The sequence below is a fragment of the Euleptes europaea genome, chromosome 20 (assembly GCF_029931775.1).
Source record: "Euleptes europaea isolate rEulEur1 chromosome 20, rEulEur1.hap1, whole genome shotgun sequence".
Classification (NCBI taxonomy): Eukaryota; Metazoa; Chordata; class Lepidosauria; order Squamata; family Sphaerodactylidae; genus Euleptes; species Euleptes europaea.
The window spans coordinates 23,745,121-23,768,379 of NC_079331.1; the positions used below are offsets into that span (position 1 = coordinate 23,745,121).

The window sequence follows — 23,259 nt, forward strand, 5'->3', positions numbered from 1 at the left end:
CTCACCCACCCAAATATCATTTCCCTCTTGACCCCACAGCAACATTACACTCCGGGGGGGGGGGGAGTCCAGGATGGGGGAATATAGGGTAGAAACAGTCAAATCACAATAGGAAATATTGTTTTTCCAATATAGGCTATTTTGAGCTTAATCCTCCTCTTCGTCTCCTTCATCATCCGCCTCTCGTTTCCTCTTCTGCCCCTTTTCTTCTTCTGCTAAAGAAATTACAAGGGGGGGTTAGGGTCTGCCGTGGCACCCTCCCCCCACAATAAAGACATGGGGGCCCTGCCAAACCCCACACTGGCCACACCATGATCTCCCAACAGGGACATTTTTGACGAACGCAGTTGCCCGCTCCCTGGGACATGAATGCTGGGAGAAGTAATGCATACAGAAATTCTCTTTTCTGCACAGCTGTTAGAGAGCTCAAGAACCCCACCCCCGGGAGAGTCCCTTGGTAAAGCTAGCCAGGCTGGTGCCTCACCTTGCAGCCCGAGGGGTGAGATGCGGGGGTCAGCCCTTTCTCCCAGTCCCACAAAGTAGACTGCTGCTATGTTTGACTACCAATTCCAACAGCCCCCTCTCTGCACCCAGCCCCAGTGGCTCAGCGGGGCCTAGTGGCCCCCCTCCCCTGCTGAGCCTTTTGGCCTCTACGATTGGAGCGTGTCCTTCTGATGAAGCTGTTACTCTGCTTTTCTGTCTCAAGTACACAAACTGGAGGACTGATCAAATAAATGTCAGCATAAGCAATTCAGGAAAAGACCAAAGAAATATTGACAGGAGGGGGCTGCTGTATGAAAGTCATCCTGAGAGGTAGCTGCACTTGCCAGGGAGGCCAGATGTCAGTGACCCACCCTGTCCAGCACAGCAGCCTGAATTTTATGGAGTTCCCGGGGCATAACTGAAGCCGTCTTCTCACCAGTTGCTGAGTTTGCCTTATGAGAGAGCACTTCCGGTGCTAACAAGAAGGGGGGGTATTCCTCCTATCTAAGGTCTGCCCTTACCAGCTTCCTCTTCTTCCTCTTCATCGTCTACTTCGCCATCGTTATAACTTTCTTCATCCTCCTAGGAAGACAGGGAGAGAAAGCGGAAAAGGCACGTCACTCTTGTCCAGGATTCGGCCAAACTTGCAATGCTATTAAAAAGCTTGATTTCGAAAGACGGGAAAAAAAATCTGCTTGGGGTGGGGGGGAAATCTTTCTACTCAAGACAGTAAAGTTCACAGAAATATATGCGAGGCCAATAAGTCTTGTTGATGATTCCTTGTTAAGAGTGCTTGTTAATGGTTCCTTGTCCTCTTGGAGAGGAGTGACAAGCGGAGTGCCTCAGGAATCAGTCCTGGGCCGTGTGTTGCTCAACATCTTTATAAATGATTTGGATGAAGGAATAGAGGGGATGCTTATTACATTTGCAGATGATACCAAACTGGGAGGGGTAGCAAATACGGTAGAAGACAGAGCCAGGATACAGGATGGTCTTGACAGGCTGGAAAACTGGGCTAAAATGAATTTCAACAGAGATAAATGTAAAGTTCTGCATCTGGGTAGGAAAAATCAAATGCATAATTATAGGATGGGGGAGAGTTGTCTTGACAGTAGCATGTGCAAAAAGGATCTTGGGGTCTTAGTAGACCACACAGTCAACATGAGCCAGCAGTGTGATGCAGTAGCTAAAAAGGCAAATGCGATTTTGGTCTGGATATACAGAAGTACAGCATCCAGATCACATGAAGTGATGGTATTGCTTTACTCTGCTCTGGTTAGACCTCACCCAGAGTATTGTGTTCAGTTTTAGGCACCACAATTTAAGAAGGATGTAGACAAGCTTGAATGCATCCAGAGGAGGGCAACGAAGATGGTGAGGGGTCTGGAGACCAAGTCCTATGAGGAAAGGTTGAAGGAGCTCAGTATGTTTAGCCTGGAGAGATGAATGAGAAGTGATATGATAACCATCAAGTACTTGAATGGCTGATATAGAGGACAGTCCAAAGTTGTTTTTTGTTGCCCCAGAAGGTCGGACCAGAACCAACAGGTTGAAATTAAATTAAAATAGTTTCCAGCTAAACATTAGGAAGAACTTTCTGACAGTTACAGCAGTTCCTCAGTGGAACAGGCTTCCTCAAGAATTGGTTGGCTCTCCACCTTTGAAAGTTTTTAGGCAGAGCCTAGATGGCCATCTGTCAGCGATGCTAATTCTGTGAACTTAGGCAGATCATGAGAGTGAAGGGTTGCATCAGTGGCTCTTGTGGCCCTTACTTACATGCCCAGGGAATTGCTGATTGCCACTTTGGCAGGAAGCAATTTTTCTCCTGGCCAGATTGGCCAAGGAAACTGGAGGATTTTTTGCCATCTTCTGGGCATGGCGTAGGGATCACTGGGGGTTTGTTTGGGGGAGGTAGTTGTGAATTTCCTGCATTGTGCAGGGGGTTGTACTAGATGACCCTGGTGGTCCCTGCCAACTCTATGATTCTATCCCCCCTCCCAAGTAAGGAACTCCCGGCTGTTCTGTTGCTATTGCTCAATTCACATCCATGCTGGACATCAAATTCTTACCTCCTCTTCCCCAGTTACATCCTCTTCTTCTTCTCCTTCTTCTTCCTCCTCCTCCTCTTCGTCTTCTAATGGTTAAATGTGAGATAATTTTGATTGTTTACAATGTTTTATGCTCAATACTTTGATACGTTTTGGCAGTTTAGAGAATTTTTTTCTTTGTGTTTTAATTTGGTAAGCATAAACGCATATGTTATCAAAGACTGTTACATGATTTTATAGTGATTTTAGTCATATTTTTTATAACGGCCTTTGGCCACACACAATTAACCTGAACCTACGGCCTGAGCATCTTCATCATATTCCTTTTCTCCAAAAAGAAAGCATAGTCATGAAGTCAGCGGGCTGCCCTACTGCAAGCAGAGGCACCGCACTGGGTCTGGGCCAGGGCTTCGTCACGCTTTCCGTTCTGCTGCTGTCTGGTTGTGACGTTCCCTTTTTATTGACCCTCCGCCCCGGCACTTGGACCTGCAGCTCAGGCAGAAAATATTTCACAGGGGAAACTTTCTCGTGGTATGGAGACCAGGAGACGGGGCAGCATTCCACCTGCTTAATTTCAGGCTGCTGTTCCCAGCTCATCCACCACTACAGTGTGGGAGGAACTCAGACTGCACATGCTTCTCTTGCTCCTCCGTCAACAGCCTCCTTCCTGCTTCATCCCGAGAATATTACTTCCTCTCCCACATGCCTTCTTTTCAGAGGGACTCTCTTCTCAAGCATGTGCGTCTTACTAAAGCATTCCTGCCCTTCTGTGATTCCCATGAGCTCAAATTTAGCTGAAATGACGGGAACGGCAAAGTTCCCATGAACGGTACTGCTTACAGGCAGAGTTAGGTATGCCTGTTTGTTATTATTTATCCGCCTGCTTGTCTCCCCACCCTAAGCTCAATTAAATCTACAGGCTTCGGCATGCCAAACTGCCTCGCGCTGCCATCTTAGAGCTGCCTAGACGGATTAGAATTGGGCCCTTCTGGGGCAGAAAGCCCCAACAGCACCCAGTCAGACACTTCTGCAAGCTTTCAAAGATGGCCCAAAGGTAGCAGCCCCCCCCCCCAATTGCTTTTCCCCCACTCAGCAGACTGTCCCTCTACACAGAGGTTCCATTCCACGGTCGTGTCTAACAGCTGATGAGAGTCTGATCTTCCAATCCTTTGCAAAAGTCATCAGTAGAGTTCACTACGGCAATCATATGCTTCAGTTCTCATTGTTGGCTGTGTCCCACACAAAATTTCCAAAGAAGGGGGACATTTTCATCTATTTCCCTCCACTACATGAAACCTCCAACTCTCTACCTCGTGTTTTTCCATGGTGGGGGTGGGGTGGTTCCTGTTTCCTAAAAGTAGCATTTGGGGATCATCTCAAGTTGCAGATAGAAGTGAGGAGACCTGGACAGCAATGCTTCCCATTTGCTGAGATTTATGCAGGGATCCAGGCACTTCTGGCTTGCCCCTTCCCCCATTTGCGCTTTACCACCTCCTGTGCCACGGGACGACTGAATGCTGGGATTTCCAACTGCCTGGACATTCTAAGGACCTTCTTCAGGATATGCCTGAGCGTTATTACTGTCACAAGGTCCTGGCGGTTCTACTACATATCAGCGCTGATCACATTATTAATTCATCCTTCCTCAAAAGTAGCTCAAGATTATGTACATCTTCCTTCCTGCTCCATTTTTATCCTTATAACCACCCTGTGAGGTAGACTAGGATAAGGTCACCCAGCAAGCTTCCATAGCCAAGTGGGGATTCGAATCTGGGTCTGCCGGGACATCCCCCTTAATAGGGGAAAGTAATCAATGAAGCACTGTACCGTCTTCATCTTCCTCATCCTCGTCCTCGAGGCCTTCCACGTAGCCCTCGGCATCTGAATCCGGAGCCTCTTTGTCATCCCGGTCATAGCCGTCCAGGTACGTGAGTTGAGGGAGGAGTTTGAAGACATTGTCTCTGTAGTCATTCAAGTTAGTGACCTCACAGTTGAAAAGATCTAAACTCTTCAGGTTTTCTAGCTTTTCCTGAAAGGCAAAGTAGGGGAGGAGGGTTCATCCTAACCCACAGAAGGAAATTTCACCAAAACAAAATATGCTCCCCAAAACAGGATGCAACTGTGGTTTCCGCACAAGAAGACCACCAGGGGGCTCAAGCCACTGCAAAGTTCCAGATGGGAACGGCGGCTGTTTGGAAACGTTGCCTGGCAGCCCCTCTTCAAACTGGGAGGATCTCGCCTGCCTCTCAAAAAGATGGGCTGCACCCAGAATCCTCTGCTCCTGTGCTTCAGCTGACCACCACCAGAGGGAGCTGTGGCCGGTCGGCCACTCGACTGGCCGGACGCCCTCCGTTACGCGATCCACAGAAATCCACTCGGACTCCACCTTTCAATAAAGAATTCTCAGCCCTCCGATTCAGAGAGAAGGAGCGAGCAGAGCCGAGGAAACGTACGCCTCTTTCACTACACTGTTAAGGTTTGACAAAACTGTGTTCCGTTTAAGAACCGCCAGCTGGTGGCTATTTATTTTTGCCATCAAGCCACAGACAACTTACACAGACTTTTCAAGGCAAGAGACGAACAGAGTGGTTATGCCACTGCCTTCCTCTGTATAGCGGCCCTGGACTTCCTTGGTGGTCTCCCATTCAAATACTAACCAGAAACAACCCTGCTTAGCTTCTGAGATCGGATGAGATCGGACTAGTGTGAGCTATCCACAGAGCTGCTTAAAATCCTCCCTTATTTTGTTTGTTTTAAGCCAGCAAAATGAAAACAAATAAAATCGTTTGCAAAACTGTGGGTTTATAACTTCTCTCAGGCAAATAATCCTAACTCTGGTTGGGGTTAGGAAGGGTCAGTCCTTGACCGCCTCTCTACTGTCACCTCTCATGGCCTAACTCCACCAGGAAGAAAGAAAGGGTGGCAGAAGCAGGAGGGGCTGGAGGGCAAAGCGAGAGACAGATACTCATTGTGAAGGGGCAGACTGGGGGACCCTAAGCTATGGGGCTGGATGACAAGGACATTCCCCAACACAGGAAGAAAGTGGAAGGGGGACCCAAGAGGCCCCCAAACTAATGCAGGAGGGGTCTGTATCAACACAGGCATGGGCTCAAAAAGCTTCAGGCAATACAGTCCCCACCCCCAACCCACAGTGGTCCCTGTGTTCATCTTCTTGAGCTAACTGTGCACACACTTACCAGCGGTTCTATTGTACTGAGATCTTTGATTTTGTTGCCGCTTAGATTTAGATGCGTGAGGTTCGGACATTTATCTGCCAATACTTCCAGCCCTCCTGAGATTCTGTTGTCACTTAACTCGAGCTGAGAGGGAGAAAGTTTAGCCCAAAGTTTTAATCTTTAGTCACAAGGAAACTGGAATTCTTGACACAATGTCCTCTTTCATGAAGAAAACAGCTAGGATCATAGCATCCACTTACCTTCTTGAGTTTGTTTAACTTTGGTAAGTTTGCAACCGAGGTGAGGCAGACGTTGATTGTACTTAAGAATTCCAGCTCTTCAAACTCATCTGTAAGACCTTCGATTTTGCCTTCATTTGACCTACAGTTGTCAAGCACGAGTTCCTTAACCTGGGGGTAAATATTTAACAAACAAAGAAAAATATAAACTAAATAACCCTCCGTAGCAATAATGCAGAAAAATTAACAATATACATTTTCCCCGCTATGTTAGAAAACTGCAGGAGCCGGTTCTAGAACTGCTAGATCTTGACTGACCCCTAAAAGTATTACTAGGAAGAGTTTCAATGCAGAGACTGATTTACACAGCCCATAACAGTCTTGGCAGCATTCTCGTCAATTCACTCAGTCAGATGTTACCGCAACATTCCTTAGCATCAGTTCTGTGTACGCCTAGTGTTTCAAACAACATACAATGACTAATGTACAGAAACGAAAATGAGGGTAGTAAATAAAGAGATTGGAAGACCTGGATTTTTCAAACCCTGGTTTAAACCATGAAATGGGCAATTTTAGGCCAATTACTCTTTCTCTCAGCCTAACCCGCCTCATGGGGTTGTTGTGGGAATAATACTTAATGAGTCTTGAGCTCCCTGGACATTGCCTCTGTCAGGCCCAGCCTGTACAGTGTGCAGAGAATGCCAGGCATGGTCTGACAGAGGATGTTGTGCTATCTCCAGGTGCTGGCCAAGGTCAGCTCTAACAACTGCCAACTATGTATTTTGACTCTGTGGGAATCTTACCCCAATGGGGGGAGGGTTGCCATGGCATCCTGATATGTTCTTTGCTCTTTGATATATGCCCTGCACTGTACCTCTAGTTTTCATTAGTGCCAACTTGACTCTTAGCTGCTGTAAACCTGTAGATCTTCCAATAAATCTTTTGGACTACTCGTCTGTGGATGTTTGTTTATGGGATTATCACGGGACAAGTGCTCACATTTTGGAACTAATCCCCTTACCTCTTTTAACTTATTTTCATCCCTGGCTAGAACCCTGGAGGGATCGCCGGGCTCTCGGGTTGGAGCAGAGGACGTGCTCCCTGAGTGAGTTGTTCCTGGCTGGAACCCTGGAGGGTTCGCCTGGATCTCGGGTTAGAGCATAGGACGTGCTCCCCGAGTGGACTGCCTCTGGCTGGAGCCCTGGAGGGTTCGCCTGGTCGCTCGTTTTCTTCGTTGGGAACACCGGATGAGTTCCCCAACAACCCTGACCTGTTTAAGGACGTTTTGGAAGAGACGCTGCGGATGGACGCAGAGGCCACCCGCCTAATTGGACTTGTGGGTGACCAGTGACGTCGCCTGGCTGCAACGGCCCCCTGGCAGACTCCGGACACGGATTATTGTGCTCAAGACGACCTCCGGCAACTGGACGTTCTGCTGGAAGAGGTCCGGCTGGCGCTGACGTCTGTTGGCAGGACTTACGCTCCGCGAGACACAGCAGGCGTCAGCAGTCCCGATCCAGGGACCTAACGAGTATTTGCCCATGGCGGGAGTTCAGGGGGGAGAGGTTTCGCAAACCATTCCGGATCCAGTCTTGTGTCAATGGGAGGCACGGAACGTGGTCATGGTTCTCCTGGATTTGCCACCGGCTACGGCAACCGACGTCGAGAAATTGCTGACCCCTGAGTTCGGCTCGGCCTCGGCAGATCTGGCTCCCCGGGTCCAACCGTTGTTGGCCCAACCTAAAGAAATCAAGCTGCTCTTGCAGCAAGAGGCCTTACAGATCGTGACGGCGGTGGCTGCCATCCAACTAGAAAAGGATTGGGCTCTCGCTGACCAGAAGCGAGCGGAGGAGCAGCTGTTGGCTGACGCGGCTGCCACTCGGGCGCAGGCAACGGCAAAAGCCGATGTGTGACCGAAGGTGGGCTGGGGACTGGGACAGTCTTTCCCCTCGTTTTCCCCGGATGGTGGCCTGCCTCGAGTTGCAGCGCGCAGACGGCGACTCGCTTTCACTTCCGACGTACTGGAGTACTCGGTTGACGAGGACTTACATACAGGGGAGGAATGGAATACCCATTTCCGAGTCAGACAACCCCGACGTACTGGAGGATCCGAGGAGGAGATCCATGTCCTACAGTTTCAAAACCGGGACTTAACAGATCGTATGGTTCGTATGCAGAACCAAATGGACCTACTGATGTGTGACTATGACCGTCTACAGCGAACGTTGCCCTGTTTTCTACACCAAGTGGACAGCTATATGAGGGAACAGGGGCATAACTTTCCCACTGAAAATAGCAGAGCACGGTTCGTTTCCTCACTTTTGGTAGGAAAAGCTGCGGATTGGATGGTCCTCCAGTTCGACACCAGGGCCAGATCCATCCGCTCTCTCAACGAGTTTATGCGGGTGTTAAGAGAATGGTTTGAAGACCTGTTCCAAGGGGAGAAGGCCAAGGCTGCCCTCCTACAGCTTCGTCAAGGATCCTCGTCAGTCAGAGACTTTGCTGATGAGTTTCAGAGCCTTGCAAGCAAGATCGTGGATTGGACTGAGGCTACCCGGGTGCATTATTTCCGAGAAGCTTTACACCCCGAAATATTGAACTGGGCTTATATGCAACGGGATCCAGCCACCCTAGAGGAATGGATACTACTGGTGGAAGAAATAGAAAGCAGCCGCCAGTTCATAACCCTGGCCCGACGTCGGGCCAAGGAGGGAGGAAGCCAGACAACCCCTCCGAGGGCCGCAGCTCCTGCCCCGCGGAGGCCGGCTCAAACCGCGCAAGACCGAGTGTCGCGCTTTCAAAGGGGAGCCTGCCTCGTTTGCGGTGCCATGGGTCATTTTGCTGCGGCCTGCCCATTTCGTTCAGAGCCAACTCCCGCTCCCCGCCCGGAGGGGACTCCTCACGGAAGAGGACGCGCTCGGAGAAGCGTGGCAACAGAGCACAGTGCCGCACCAGGACGGAAAGCGCCCCCAGCCCTCCACATCGAGGAGCTGACACACGAGCCTTCACCAGTGGACCCATTGCGGTCCCGGATTACAAATGCCCCAACAGGGGATGGTTCCGCATTGTCGGATGAGGACCGCCACTGGGAATCTGCCTTGAACCTAGAGTCTCCCCGGGATCTTTCAAAAAACGGACTGGGTCTGCGGTGAGTGAAGCGGCCCCGCAGACCTCCGCAGACGTTTCTGCCAAACCCAAGGCTCCTGTGATGGTGAGTGAAGTGGGAGAGACTGTATATGTGGATGTGGTATTACAACATTATAGAAAGGGACTCCGCTCTTTGATCAATGAAGCCACTTTCAAAGCACTCCAGGTTAAATCAGTACCTCTACCAACCCCTGTTCAGTTCGCCCAGATGGATGGCAGTGACTTTAAAGGTGGGCCAGTTGATCGTCGCACTTGGGGGGTGGCGATGGGCATAGACCACCATTGGGAGCAAACTGACTTCACTATAGCCCCCAATATACGATACGTCGTGGTGTTGGGAATAAACTAGCTGAGAGGACACAGCCCCTCCATTGATTGGGGGTCCGAGACTTTGACATTTTCTAGCCCAAGTTGTGAACGGCATCGGTACGAAGTAGCTGTCAAAACCACACTCCTGATAACCCCTGCCTTGGCTTCAGACACCCCTGGGTCATCCCAACCACCTGCCGAATATCAGGACTTCGCGGATGTCTTTAATGTACAAGAGTGCGATGTGCTACCCCCCCTACCGCAGATCTGACTGTGCTATTGAGGTGGTGGGGGAGGGGAAACTGCCAAAAAGCAAGATTTATCCCATGAGCGCTACTGAAAGAACTGTGCTTCGTGATTTCTTAGACAAGAATCTGGCTCGAGGTTTTATCCGACCCTCTACTGCTCCATATTCAGCCCCCACTTTCTTCGTGTGCAAGAAAACCGGTGACTTGCGCTTGTGCACTGACTTTCGGAAACTCAATGCGGTCACCCAAACCAATGCCTACCCCATTCCACTGATCTCAGATCTTTTGGGGCAGTTAAAGGAGGGATGCATTTTCCCCAAGTTGGACTTGGTCGAAGCCTATTATAGAATCAGGATACGAGAAGGGGACAAACCCCTCACAGCCTTTTCCAGTTGTTTTGGTATGTCTGAATTTTTGGTGATGCCTTTTGGATTGAAGGGGGCTCCGGGGGTCTTCATGCAGCTCATTAACGAGATACTACATGACTTGTTGTATAAAGGAGTGGTGGTTTATTTAGATGATATTATTTACTCTAAAACCATGGATGAACACGTCGCCCTGGTTAGGGAAGTGTTACAACGTCTTAGAAACAATCAACTCTATGCTAAGGTGTCCAAGTGTGAATTTCACCAAAAACAGTTGACTTTTCTGGGCTATATAATTTCACACCAAGGACTCACAATGGACCCGGAGAAAGTACAGGCCATAACCAATTGGGAACCACCCTCAACCCATAAACAGGTTCAGAGATTTCTCGGGTTCGCAAATTTCTACCGGGGGTTCCTCCCAAACTTTGCTCAAATTGCACTACCCATCACAGATCTCCTTAAGACTAAAGGGAAGGGAAGGGAAGCCGTCCTGCCCTCTGCCAAAGTGAATTGGACACCCCAGTACCAAGCTGCTTTTAACAGTCTCAAACAACTGTTTACCTCCGAAGCGGTATTGAGACACCCTGATTCGTAACAAATGTTCATAGTACAGGTGGATGCTTCAGATGTTGCAATGGGGGGTGCATTACTACAGCAAGGGAGGGACGGTCAACTCCATCCGTGCATGTACTTCTCAAAGAAGTCCACGCAGTCTCAGCTCAATTGGTTGGTCTGGGAGAAAGAGGCGGCCGCAGTCAAGCATGCCCTCACGGTGTGGAGACAATTCTTGGAGGGGTCTAAAGTTCCTTTTGAAGTGTGGAGCGATCACAGGAACCTGGAAGCATTAACGGGGGCGCGTAAACTGTCCGCAAAATAGGTACGCTGGGCGGACTTCTTTGCCCAATTTCGCCTCGTCTTGAAATATGTGCCAGGGAAGCAAAACTTGCTGGCTGATGCTTTATCTAGACTGCCCCAATACCCTACCAAGATTGAGCGCCCCACTGAGTCTCTCTTCACTCCTTCTCAGAGAGGTTTGCTGCCCACCTTGGCAGTGCAAACCCGGTCGCAGACCCGACTCCCAACACAGTCTTCGCGGGGGGGGGGGGAACCAAAGCCCGACCATGTTGGTCGGCCCGACTACCCCACTCTCCACACCGACTCTGGCTCCATCCCACATGCCATCCCGAAAAGCATGGGCCCGTCCGCCCTGGCGAACCGACCGCCCAAACCCCCCCAACAGCGACGGCACCTTCTCCTGCAGCAAAACCTGCTAGCGTGGCGCCCCAAACACCGGACATAGAGGGACTAACCAATTCCTTTAAGGAATCCCTCCGCCTCAGTTGCCGAGCCGAACTCTCTGCAAAAACCCTTCCTACTCTTCTGATTGAACGCGGGGGCTTTTGGTATAAAGACGCCAAGTTATACATACCTAAAGTACTGCGGAGGGAAGTTCTGCATCTAGTTCATGGGGCCAAAACCGCAGGACACTTTGGTTTTCTTAAGACTTTACATTTACTAAGGAGACGATTTTGGTGGGCGGGCATGCGAACTGACGTGGATTCGTTCATCCGCAGTTGTCCAATATGTGCTGCTGCCAAGAGACCCCAGGGCAAGCCACCCGGATTGTTACAACCTTTAGAAACCTCCACCAGACCCTGGGAAGTGATTGCAATGGATTTTATGACTGATCTACGCCTCAGCGAGGGAAAAACTGTACTTTGGGTAGTCACGGACCTGTTCTCGAAGCAGGTGCATCTTGTACCTTACGCAGATATACCTTCTGCCCCGAAACTGGCCCGCCTCTTCGTGACGCACATCTTCCGATTGCACGGATTTCTGCGCAAGGTGGTCAATGACTGCGGTAGTTATGTGGCTAAATTCTGGAAAACTTTCCTAAAATTAGTTGGGGTGGAACAAGGACTGTCAACCGCCTTCAATCCCCAAACCGACGGCCAAACAGAACGGGTGAATGCTGTATTGGAACTCTACTTATGCTGTTATGTCAATTACCACCAAGATGATTGGGTAGAACTGTTGCCCTTTGCTGAGTATGCTTACAATAACGCTCTGCATCAGTCCACTGGGTTTAGCCCTTTTCAAGCTGTGTATGGTCAAGACTTCGGCCCCATTGGCCATATTGATGTGTCTGGGGAGGAGGGAGGTGCAGATGTGGCTGCCTGGGTGCACACAATTCAAACCACCTGGAACAAGCCAAACGTAAATACAAGGCTCAAGCTGACAAACACCGGTCACCGGGTAAGAGTTACAGGGTGGGGGATACGGTTTATCTGTCCACCAAGAACCTCCGGTCGAACCGCCCGTGCAGCAAACTCAGTGACAAGTTTGTGGGTCCATTCCCCATTTCCCGCATCATCAACCCGGTCACTGTAGAACTTTCGCTCCCAAAGTCACTAAGACGAATCCATCCCGTGTTTCGTGTCAGTCTGTTGAAGCCGCATGTTCCCTCCCCGGAGTGGCATCCCAAACCACCGCCTGAAACGCCAGTACTGGTGGGGGGGGGGAGGAGCATTTTGAAGTTGCTAAAATCTTGGACTCGCGTATCCATCATGGTTCCCTCCAGTATCTAGTTCGTTACAAACACTTCAGTTCTGCTCAAGATGAGTGGGTATGCCCGCACGATATTTCTGCCCCTCGCCTCGTCCATGAATTCCATGACACCTACCCGCACAAACCAGTGCCCAGGAACGGAGAGGGGGGCCTTTGGGGGGGGCAGAATGTCAGGCCCAGCCTGTACAGTGTGCAGAGAATGCCAGGCATGGTCTGACAGAGGATGTTGTGCTATCTCCAGGTGCTGGCCAAGGTCAGCTCTAACAACTGCCAACTATATATTTTGACTCTGTGGGAATCTTACCCCAATGGGGGGAGGGTTGCCATGGCATCCTGATATGTTCTTTGCTCTTTGATATATGCCCTGCACCGTACCTCTAGTTCTCATTAGTGCCAACTTGACTCTTAGCTGCTGTAAACCTGTAGATCTTCCAATAAATCAACTCTCTTTTGGACTACCTGTCTGTGGGTGTTTGTTTATGGGATTATCACGGGACAAGTGCTCACACTCTCCCCATTACCACCCTATTAAATCAAAGGATGTGAGTCTGGGGCTTTCCCAGGTGGTGGTGGTGGTTGTGGGAAGTGCCGTCAAGTCACAGCCAACTTATGGTGACCCTGTAGGGTTCTCAAGGCAAGAGACAAACAGAAGTGGTTTGCCATTGCCTGCCTCTGAACTGAGACCCTGGGCTTCCTGGGTGGTCTCCCATCCAAGTACTAACCAGGAAAGACCCAGCTTAGCTTCCAAGATCTGAAGAGATTGAACTAGCCTGGGCCATCCAGGTCAGGGCCAACTTCTCCAGGTACAAGCCCTTGCAGAACTTGCTTGCAAGGCTGCTTAGGATCTCGGTAGAAAGGCGGCTGTCCTGGATTCCTGGCCTTCTCTCCAGTTCTTTCAAAGAGAGAAATAATAGCACATCCAGGCACTCGATGCTTTAATGAGAAGGATGCCCACCGCACCTCTTCTCCAGGATCAACACTTCCTCGAGAGGATTCATTTGGTGCCAGTTGTACTTGGGAGAGGCTGAAGCGCAGACATTTTGTGGCTCCAGCGGATGCACCGTGGCCAAGGTGAGAGACAGGGTTAGGGTTTGAGGCCGCTCTCACCTTGCTCGCCAACAGTTCAGACTTTGACGTCTGCCTCTCTTGGGAGCGTGAACTGCCACACCTCGCTGTTGCTACTGCACTCTGACACACACCCCACCATGTTGCTCTTTCACTGAACCGAAAACCACGTTCCAAACAGGTTCCTCTGGATCTTCGTGACAACCCATCCCGACTTCCCGCTAGGAAGTTTGCTCTTGCCTGCCCCAGAAGGGTCCTGCTTTTCTTTTAGCCTTTCGAGAAGCACAACCGACTGAACTGTGCAACGGAAGACCTCCACCCAACCCACCTGGTGCCCCTCCACATGACATCCCCCAGACCACCTGAAGGCACCCTTTGTTCCTGCAGGCCCGAGCCCGCAGCTGACAGCCTGGCTGGGAACTTCTAGTGGGGAGATTCACAGCCACCACCACCACCCCGCTCTTGTGCCCAACCTCTGACCTGCAGGTACACCTTGATTAAGCATGACTCTATACCCCTCAACTCAGGCTGGCAACGGCTCTCCAGGGTCTCAGACAGAGGTCTGAGACTGCTCTGTCCTTTTAGCTGGAGATGCCAGGGAATGAACATAGGACCTTCTGCATGCCAGGGAAAGGCTCTGCCACTGAGCCATGATCCCTCTACCTGGCTCAAAGCCCTAGCTAAACCTTTGATGAGGGCAGGTTATTAAAAGCCCTTTCCCAATAATTACTCAGCACTGTACAAACATTTTCAGTGTGCTCTCCGCTCATCTGGCATCCCAGCAGGGCAGGGAGACAATCGGCACCAAATGTCCTGGTACAATGCTCGACACAGGCCTCTCAGGATTGAGGGAATCATCTGTGGTGTTAGGAAGTCTGAACCAGAACTAAGGGAGAAAAGATCATACCTTAAGCAAAGCCATATTCTCATTTCTTCTGGACTTGGGTTAGTTTTTGTTTTTTAGAAGACCTCTGATTAGGAGGTCTTCTCAAACCTACAGAAGGCCTCCGCTGTTTGAACAAAAGGGAATCACTGAAGGCTAGAGCTGTAGGTAACTCTGGTGTAACTCCATTTTACTGGATTCTTGGTGGGAAATTTAATGGTGCAGAGGAAGAGCATGTGCTTGGCATGGAAACCTCACAGGGAAAAGGGCAAGCATGCTGGCAGAAAGAGGCCAACAACTCAGAAACGCTGCCGTGGGGGCACCCAAAACACTCTCCTCTCTGTTGGGACCAACTGGGGGGGGGGGCTAGGAAAGCTTACCTTTGGCCTCAGGAGCCGATCCTTCCCCAGACTATTTGCAAGACCTTTAAACGGGTAAACGAAACACAGAGTGCTGACCAAGGTCTTCAAGAAATGTTGCCAGGCCCTCCAGGTCTCACGTCAGCTGAGCCCATGCCAGAAAGATATGGCGCGCATCATTTCCATAGCATGGCCAGGCCCCTCTCCCCACCTGGATCCCAGGGGAGCACCTCTATCTTGAACCTGAACAGGAGACCTCCCCGGTGGCCTGGGCCCGAATATTGCAACAGAAGCAGTACCTCACTAAGGGCTTCGATAAATCACGCTAGGGACTAACTGGCCCCCGCTGCCCTCAAAGTTTGCAGTTACCGCTTTGTAAAGGAGGGCACCCCACATCCTCCCACCCCACACACAATTTTCTGTTTGCCAAGCAAAAACTGACAGGGTCAGGGAGTCACCTCTGTTTTGCAGGATCTGCTTACCAGGCGGGAAGTGGAGAATTCACATCAGATTAAAAAAACAAAACTCTGCAGCAGAGAACCCTCCATCCGGCAGGAATGTGATTCTCCCTCTGGAGTACAGAAGAAACCCCACCCACCAGCCCAGCATGGGGGGGGGGGGAGACGGGCAGATGGCTGAAGGACCGCATTAAGCAAAGCCAGGGACTCCTTGCTGGCTCAGCAACAGGAAGGTTATTGAAGAGAAACTGAACTACAATAGCAGGCTGGCAAGAAATTAAATGCCCTGCTGAAGGTACAGAAGCACAGAGCGTATTTCTAGCAATCAGCTGCTGGCCTGCCCGACCTGCATGAGCAGCTAATGGCAGATATCCTCTCCCCCTCCCCCTTTTGCCACCCTCCCGTCAAAGGTATCAAAGCCAGGCTGGGACTGGACGAACTCCAGATTCCTCTAGGCCAGGGCCTCAGAAGTCAGTTTCTGGAAGTGGAAAAGGTAGTGCAGGAGGCGGAAAGTGTGCCAGGCAAGGCAGGAGGTAGACTTTTTGCAATTAGATCTGGCTTCACAGGGCGGGGGCTGCAGACACGGGCCAGGTTTAGACCCTGACACACGAGCTCTCGGGTGGTGCCTAGGAACTGTGAGAACCCCCATCCCTTTGCCTGGAAACGGACCCCCCCTAAACACGCCAAGTGCCATGGTACATTGTTTACACAGGGGTAAAGCTCTTCCAAGCACATCCATTGCATCAGGAGTCGTCAAGCATTCTGGCAAACTCTGCTGGATTCAGACAGCTCAGCGCCACTCAACTCTAGCGGAAGAAGAGAACCACAGAGGAACGGCTGAAATAGGAGCTCTAGGTGGGTTTCAGAAAGCTCGTCGTCTCCCCTCTGCTGCAGCAGCAGAACCCTTGAAAGGGCAAACGCTTCTGCTCCTGAAAACTCAGCAACGTCTGGCAGGGCGGCTGTGGAGCGGAGGGCTGTAAATGAGCCCCTCTGAACCAACCCCATTTGTCTAGGAAGTGTTTCTCGGGAAGATGCTCGATGACTCCGATCACTTTTTATTTAATCCGTGTTCATGATAAATCCCAGGAGTAGCTGTGACCTTTATCAATATCTCCAAAAATATATTATCTTCTCCACGAAGATGCTGAAGGACCACCTGGCTTCCCCTTGGGGCACCTGAAGAAGGGAGCTCTGACTCACAAAAGCTCATGCCGAAATAAACGCTGTTATTGGTTCTTGTAGGTTATCCGGGCTGTGTAACCGTGGTCTTGGAATTTTCTTTCCTGACGTTTCGCCAGCAACTGTGGCAGGCATCTTCAGAGTAGTAACACTGAGTCCTTCAGTGTTACTACTCTGAAGATGCCTGCCACAGTTGCTGGCGAAACGTCAGGAAAGAAAATTCCAAGACCACGGTTACACAGCCCGGATAACCTACAAGAACCAATGAACTCTGACCGTGAAAGCCTTCGACAAACGCTGTTATTCTTTAATGTTCCAGTGGGGCAGGGGAGCGAACCAGAATTCCAGCGGCACCTTAAAGACTAATAATGTTTATGCCGCTGGACTTTCATTTTATTCTGCTACAAGAGATGGACACGGCAACTCCTCTGGAACCCCCCTGGGCAAGTATTCCACTCCAGCCCAATAAGGCACGTTTTGGAGGACACCGATTCACAGGGTCGCCATGGGTCGGAAGCATCTTGATGGCACTTCATACACACACAGGCAAAATCAGGATTGCCTCTGTGTTAGATCCTCTTCAGAAATTTCCTGAATGGGAATTAAACAGGCTGCCTCTGGCCAAGGGCCAACCCTGAAAACTGGAGAGCGTCTTCTTGGTGGCCACACTCCGTAGTTCCTCAGTCCCAATGGTGAGTGAAGCCAGCCGGTGTGTCCTTTTGAGGCCTTCTTCCTGCCACCTGGAGGCAGGGCAGAGCTGGAATAATGCAGGCGCACTGCCCTGAGGCCATGTCTTGTGAATGGGCTTTCCCAAGAACACCACAATTCACTGTGGTCCTTTCCCTTCCATTTATTCTCACAGCAATGCAGAGGGGGAAACTACCAGCCCCACATCTTGACCTGGAATTTGAACTCAAGTCATGCAACCTCTAATTTCTCCTCAGATCCTGGGGTCCTCCTCTTTCACAAAGAGGTCTCCTGAATGCCACTACACTTAAATGCTGGGTTTGAAAGCAAAAAATAAAAAATAAAAATATTACTTCTAATGAAACTAAATTAAATTAAATGTTATATATATATTTCCGCATCCCTCTCAGTTACTCAACAGGGCGATGGGCGCTGAACCCGACATGGAATCCTTGCTAGATTCCATATTATACCAATGAACAGCTGGGCAATTTATTAGCTATAATCTTTAACCTGATTGTTTTAGCATCTGGTACCAATACGACAACACTCTGAACACTCTGAAGATCAGCCCTTTCTAAGCAGAGAGCCACTCACCTTGGCTGATCTTGGTAGCCACCCAAAAATCCAGAGTTGCCACAACACTGTCCTTCCGCAGTATTGGGTGTGTGTGTCTTGCCTCTGTTGTGGGACTGATCTTCAGGGCACACCAAGCGCCTCCCAAGAGCAGGACATGTTCACAGATGGTCCCACCCCCCTTAGCTCCAGGCTTAGGAGGACAGCCCAGGATTATTTATTTATTTTTATTAGATTTTTAACCTTCCCTTTCCCAACCAAGGTTGGGCTCAGGGCAGCATACTTCAGTTAAAACAGAACACCTCAGCAATAAATAAGTATCATTAAAACCAATAATGCACTTTCATAGTTAAACAACTAAACCGAAGAGTCCAACGAGGCCATTTAAAATTGGCACTGGTGGTGTGCCAGCCAGGTGGAAAGGCGGAGACTGGCCAAAGCAGAAAGATGCAGAAAATGGCAGGTGGCGCAGGGAGACCGGTCATGGCGGAACTGTCACTGCCCTGACAGAAAAACTCTGCCTTACAGGCCCTGCAGAATTAAGTCCCACAGGGCTCGGATCTCAGCTGACAGAGAGCTCCACCAGGCTGGAGCCAGGGCCGAAAAAAGCCCTGGTTCTTGTTGTTCTTGTCTGCTTGTCTGACTCTGGATTTTCAGTAAAAAGGGGAGGGGCCGTGGCTCAGTGGTAGAGACTCTGCTTGGCATGCAGAAGGTCCCAGGTTCAATCCCCAGCAGCATCTCCAGTTAAAGGGACTAGGCAAGTAGGTGATGTGAAAGACCCCTGCATGAGACCGTGGAGAGCCGGTGTGGGTCTGAGTAGACAATACTGACTTTGATGGACCGAGGGTCTGATTCAGTATAAGGCAGCTTTGTGTGTTCATGCGAGGACAGCTGGATGTCTCTTGGGCCAGGGATCTCCAGTAGGTTGTTATTTGAAGAGCATAATGCTCTTTGAGGGGTATATCAGGAGAGGTGATCCTGTAGGTACAAAAGTCCCAGATTGTTTAGGGCCTTGAAGGTCAATACCAGAACCTTAAACCTGATCTGGTAGTCAACCTGGAGCCAGTGCAGCTGGCAGACTCGGATATGAGCTCTCCAAGGGCTCCCTGTAAGGACCCTCACTGCTGCATTCTGGACCAGTGCTTGTACTTCCAAGGTGCCAAGTGTGCCAGCATGGTGTAGTGTTGGACTAGAATCTGGGAGATCCAGGTTCAAATCCCTACTCCGCCATGGAAGCTTGCTGGGTGACCTTGGCCCAGTCACACACTCTCAGCCACCTCCCAGGGTTGTTGCGAGGATAAAATGGAGGAGAAAACGATGCAAGCTGCTGTGGATTCCCATTGGGGAGAAAGGCAGGATGTAAAGAAAACAAATAAGTGTGCCCCCCACAGTGCTGCTCACGATTCGGTAGGTATGATTTCCCCCGCCCCTTCTCCACAGCAACAACCTCAGGAAGGTGGAAGGCTTCTTCACCACACACAGTGAACTGGTGCTATCCTGGCTCTGAAATAACCTGCTTAGTGGGGGAGTTCAGTCTCACCTGCCCCAACCCAGTCCAAAACGATGTGACTCCCGTATTGCAAATCTACAGGAGTACCCCTTTCAGAAGGATAAACTGGTTTTATATATGCTGCTCAAGATCAATTGATCAAGGAGCTTCTAAGGGATAAAAGGAAAGTAAACTGGTTTTGTTTCTGTGTATCCTACACATCAAAGGAACTCTCCCCTACAGAACACTGTTGTGAATCCACCCCCAAGTGCGGGCAGCTGCGCTCCATCCGATTATTTAGGCTGCCCCCAACGTTCAGAACATCCAGCAGGATGCCCGGTGTCCCTCTGCAAGAGCTCCCTCCCAGTTCTGACCGGCAAAGATGGCAACTGCTTGGCCAGCCCCCCCCCCAACCCTGAACTTCAGCAAGGTCTGCACAAGAGAACTTCCTGGCCAACAGCAGGGGCCCCCTCCACAGCTCACAACCACAACGGCTTCAGCTCTACCTGCGCTCAGTTCAGGCGCTCTGGAAGGAATCCTCCGCCTTTCAGGAAAATAGGTCGGGACAGCACAAAAGGTGCTGCTCTCAAAACCAGCGCACTGGATCCGTTGGGCGTCTTTGCAAAGTGGTGCACGGAGGACAGTCTGCATTTAGAGAACCATCTAGTACGGCCTCTATTTAAAGAGCAGCCTGAGAAAGACCCTGGGGAGCAGCCCCCCAGGCGCCAGGGAGGCAGGGAGGCAGAGGGAGGCAGGCAGGCAGGGAGTCCCCTGTTGCAAACGCGCCTGTTTCTTAGTGGGCAGATTGACGGAACCCTTGCATTCGTGATGCTGGGGGGGGGGGTGTCGTCGTCGCCGTCGCCGCCGCCGTCCCCCCCACCCCCCACCCCCCGGGGCAATTGCAATCAACACCCTCCGCCTCCCGCCCCCACCGCGAAGCGATCCGAATCGAAGACGAAGCCATCTTGGTCCGATCGCGCCTCCCCCGAGCTGGAGCGGCGAGCGCCGCGCTAGACGGGAGGGGGAAGGCCCGGCCGCGGCTCTGCGGAGGGGAGGGGACCGGACCCCCCCCCCGCCCAACGGGGACCCCCGCCCCAGCCACCCCGCCGACCCCCCAGGCCGGAGCCGCGCCCCTCCCTCCCCGCAGCCGGGCAGAGGCGGCCCCGCCCGGCTCCCCCCCTTGCCCAGGGGGGAGGGTCGCCCTTACCCACCCACCCACCCCTCGGGTGCAGCTCCTGCCGGCGACAAAATGGCAGCTGGTGATAGGAACCCGCGGGGGGGGGAAAGAAGAGACGCCGGCTGAGCCCCGGCGCATTAGGCTCCCTCGAGGGGGGGGGGGCTCCGCGCAAACAGCCCCCCTCCCGCTTTAGAGCCGCGCCACTGGGCTGCTCCCCCCGTCCGCGAGTCGATCCGCGCGGCTTCCCTGTCCTACCCAGCCTCTGCTCGACGGGGGGAAGATGGCGCCGCGTCCTACTTCGCAGGGAGGACGGCGGATCCGCGGGGGGGGGGGAGGCTGCAGGGGCGGCGGCGGCGGGGAGGCCCCTCCGGGGGAGACGGCGGCCGCTGGCCGCCGCCTCCCCCGGAGGGGCCTCCCCGCCGCCGCCGCCGCCCCTGCAGCCTCCCCCCCCCGCGGATCCGCGGAGGCCTCCCCCTCCCGGCGCCGCTGCAAGAGTTAAAAGGCCCGACAGCCTTACGTAACAGCCCCCCCCCCTCGGTTTAAAGGAAGACCCTCTTTCAAATGGAGTTGGGGGGGGGGGAGAGAAGAGAGGCCGCGCTCCAGTGCCGGGGCTCATCGCCGTCGCGCGGGGGCTCCGGCGCCTTCTCCCCCCCCCCAGCCGCAGCGGGTGGGCTGCAGCGCCCCAAGTTGGACACGCGCGCCCCCCCCCCCCACTCGGACCGGTGCGTCTGTCGGGCGGGGCGGGGGGAGGGGCCACAGCCCCCGGACTCCGCCAAAGGCGCCCTCCCCGCGCAAAGTTTTGGGCCCGCCGGGGCAGCAACACCCCGGCCCGGCCGCTCGAGCGGGGAGGGGGGAGGAGCCCCCCCCCGCGCCCCCTCGCGTGCGGGGCGGGCAGCGGAATCGGACCCCGTCTGCAAAGCCGCCGCCGCCGCGCTCGACCCCCCCCCGGCTCCTCCGCGCGCGCCAAACAACAACTCGGCTGCAGCCCGGCAGCCTGTGGGGCGGAGGGAGCGGGGCGGAGAGAAAGGGCGCGTTCATGAGGGCTCCAAAGTTGCAAACATGGAGTCCGCAGCCGCCCTGCCGAAGCGGCGGCCCCCGCCTCCCCGCCCGCCAACTCCGCCGGACCGGCGCCAGCTCCACGGGCCGCCCGCCCTTCCGAGGGGGCCGGCGCGGCGCCGTCCCCGCGGGCATTCGCCCCGCCACCGGGCCCCCGTCCCCCTTCGGCAAGGCGGCGGAGGGACGGAGAGGAGGCATTCCTCCTTCCCCCCCCCACACACGGGCAGGCGGGCGTGCACCTGTGGGCGCCCCCCCGGCCCCGATGCGCACCGCACACATACACGCACGGCCGGCCACGCGCAACACACAGCCCCGTGGGCGCCTTCAAGGGCACCCACGACGGCAGCTGGCCCCGACGGCGCTCTCCGCGGCCGGCCGGCCGGCCTCCCCTCCCGCGGGCTGCCAGCGAGCCCTCCCGCCAGGCGCCCGCCCCCCCCCGCGCCCCCTTGCACCGGCTTACGTCGGAGGGCGTCCTGTTCCGCAGTTCTAAGTGGATCCTCTTCTTCATGTCCATGTCCCCGGTTCCGCAGGCGGCTGGCTGCGTCTCCCGGCGCGGCGGCGGCGGCGCTGGCCTCCCTCTTTTGTCTCGACACCGACGGACGGAGCCAGGCGAGAGACCCCCCCTGCGGCCCCCCCGACCCAAGCCCGCGCGCGAGGCGGAGAGGGACTTTGGGCGCTCAACCAGCTCGCCTCGGAATCCCCCAACGCGGCCAACGAGCGCGCACCCTAGCCTGATCGCCGCGGAGGCGGGCGCTCGCCCAGAAAAAGCCGCCCCGTGACGGACGGGCCGCGGAGGCCAACCGGCGGGCGAGGGGCGGCCGCGGGAGCCAATGGGAGGCGGGCGAGGGCGGCGGGAGCCAATGGGTGAGCGCGGCGCACCCGGCCGAGGAGGGCTGCCCGGCTGGGAACCAGCGAGCGGAGGAGCAGTCGGGGCCGGCCGCGGAAGGCGACGGATGGGCGGCGAGAGCCGGGGAGTTTGGCGCGCGGAGCTGGACGGGGCGAAGGAGGCGGCCCGGAGGGGCGGCGGCGGCATCGGGGCAGCGGCTGGACGTCCGTCGCGGGCGGGGAGGGGCGAGGCTGGGGGTCATTCGGCGGTGCTCGAGGGCTGCCGAAAGGGGCGGGAGTCGGCGCGCCCGCGAGCGGGGGCGGGATAGGCCTTGGGGTAGGAATGCCCTGCCGGGGATTTCGACGGGCGCAGGACGCGGGAGGGAGCGCTCGACGGGGTTCGGTTTGGGGCGGTCCTCTGAAGCGGTGGAAATTCAGAGGTAGAAATTAACAATCGGGGTAGCTGGGGCGGGGGGGAGCGCTGAATTTTTGGATAAGAGCTTCAGGGGGTGTTGAGTTTGGGGCAGAATGCTGCCTGAGAAATGGGGAGAGAAGAAATTTAGTTAAAAGTGCATTTGTGTCTGAGCTGGAAAATAAATAAAAAAATTCTGTAGGGAAGTGGTTGTGATGAGGAAGGAGACGGGCAGAAATCCCAGCTGCCAGCTGCCTGGACACCTAGAAATGGGATACTTGGGTGATAAGATTTCAAACACCCCCCCACCCCAAGCTGCAGGGGGGTCTAATTCCTGGAATGAAAGAACTGGCTTTGAACAGGAGGTTGCTGCATGCAGGCTGATGCCAGGATGGACGTGGTGACAGTTTTCATGAAATACTTGTAAGAAAAGCAGGGACCGTCATTCTTCCTGTCTAGCGAGGATGGCACAAAAAGCAGTGATAGTAAACTTCAAGAATGTAGATT

At 53.4% G+C, this 23,259-nt stretch overlaps 1 protein-coding gene across 1 annotated transcript; it reads right to left on the bottom strand.

Moving 5' to 3' along the window:
• Positions 1-34: 34 nt before the first annotated feature.
• Positions 35-22,048, bottom strand: ANP32A (acidic nuclear phosphoprotein 32 family member A). Its single transcript, XM_056865867.1, has 8 exons — positions 21,976-22,048; positions 5,968-6,117; positions 5,729-5,851; positions 4,359-4,560; positions 2,827-2,859; positions 2,553-2,617; positions 1,005-1,065; positions 35-212 (listed from the first exon to the last, which is right to left on the bottom strand). Exons 1-8 carry the CDS (start codon positions 22,027-22,029, stop codon positions 148-150), a joined length of 753 nt encoding a protein of 250 aa, XP_056721845.1. The 5' UTR covers positions 22,030-22,048; the 3' UTR covers positions 35-147.
• Positions 22,049-23,259: the final 1,211 nt, after the last annotated feature.

What these genes read in the sequence shown, in the direction of transcription:
- ANP32A (XM_056865867.1), bottom strand. Translation starts at nt 22,029, where the DNA reads ATGGACATGAAGAAGAGGATCCACTTAGAACTGCGGAACAGGACGCCC. An exon ending in AGTTAAACAAACTCAAGAAG is followed by an intron (nt 5,852 to 5,967) that starts GTAAGTGGATGC and finishes TCTCCCTCTCAG; the next exon opens with CTCGAGTTAAGTGACAACAG. An exon ending in GGATGAGGAAGATGAAGACG is followed by an intron (nt 2,860 to 4,358) that starts GTACAGTGCTTC and finishes TTCTTTTTGGAG; the next exon opens with AAAAGGAATATGATGAAGAT.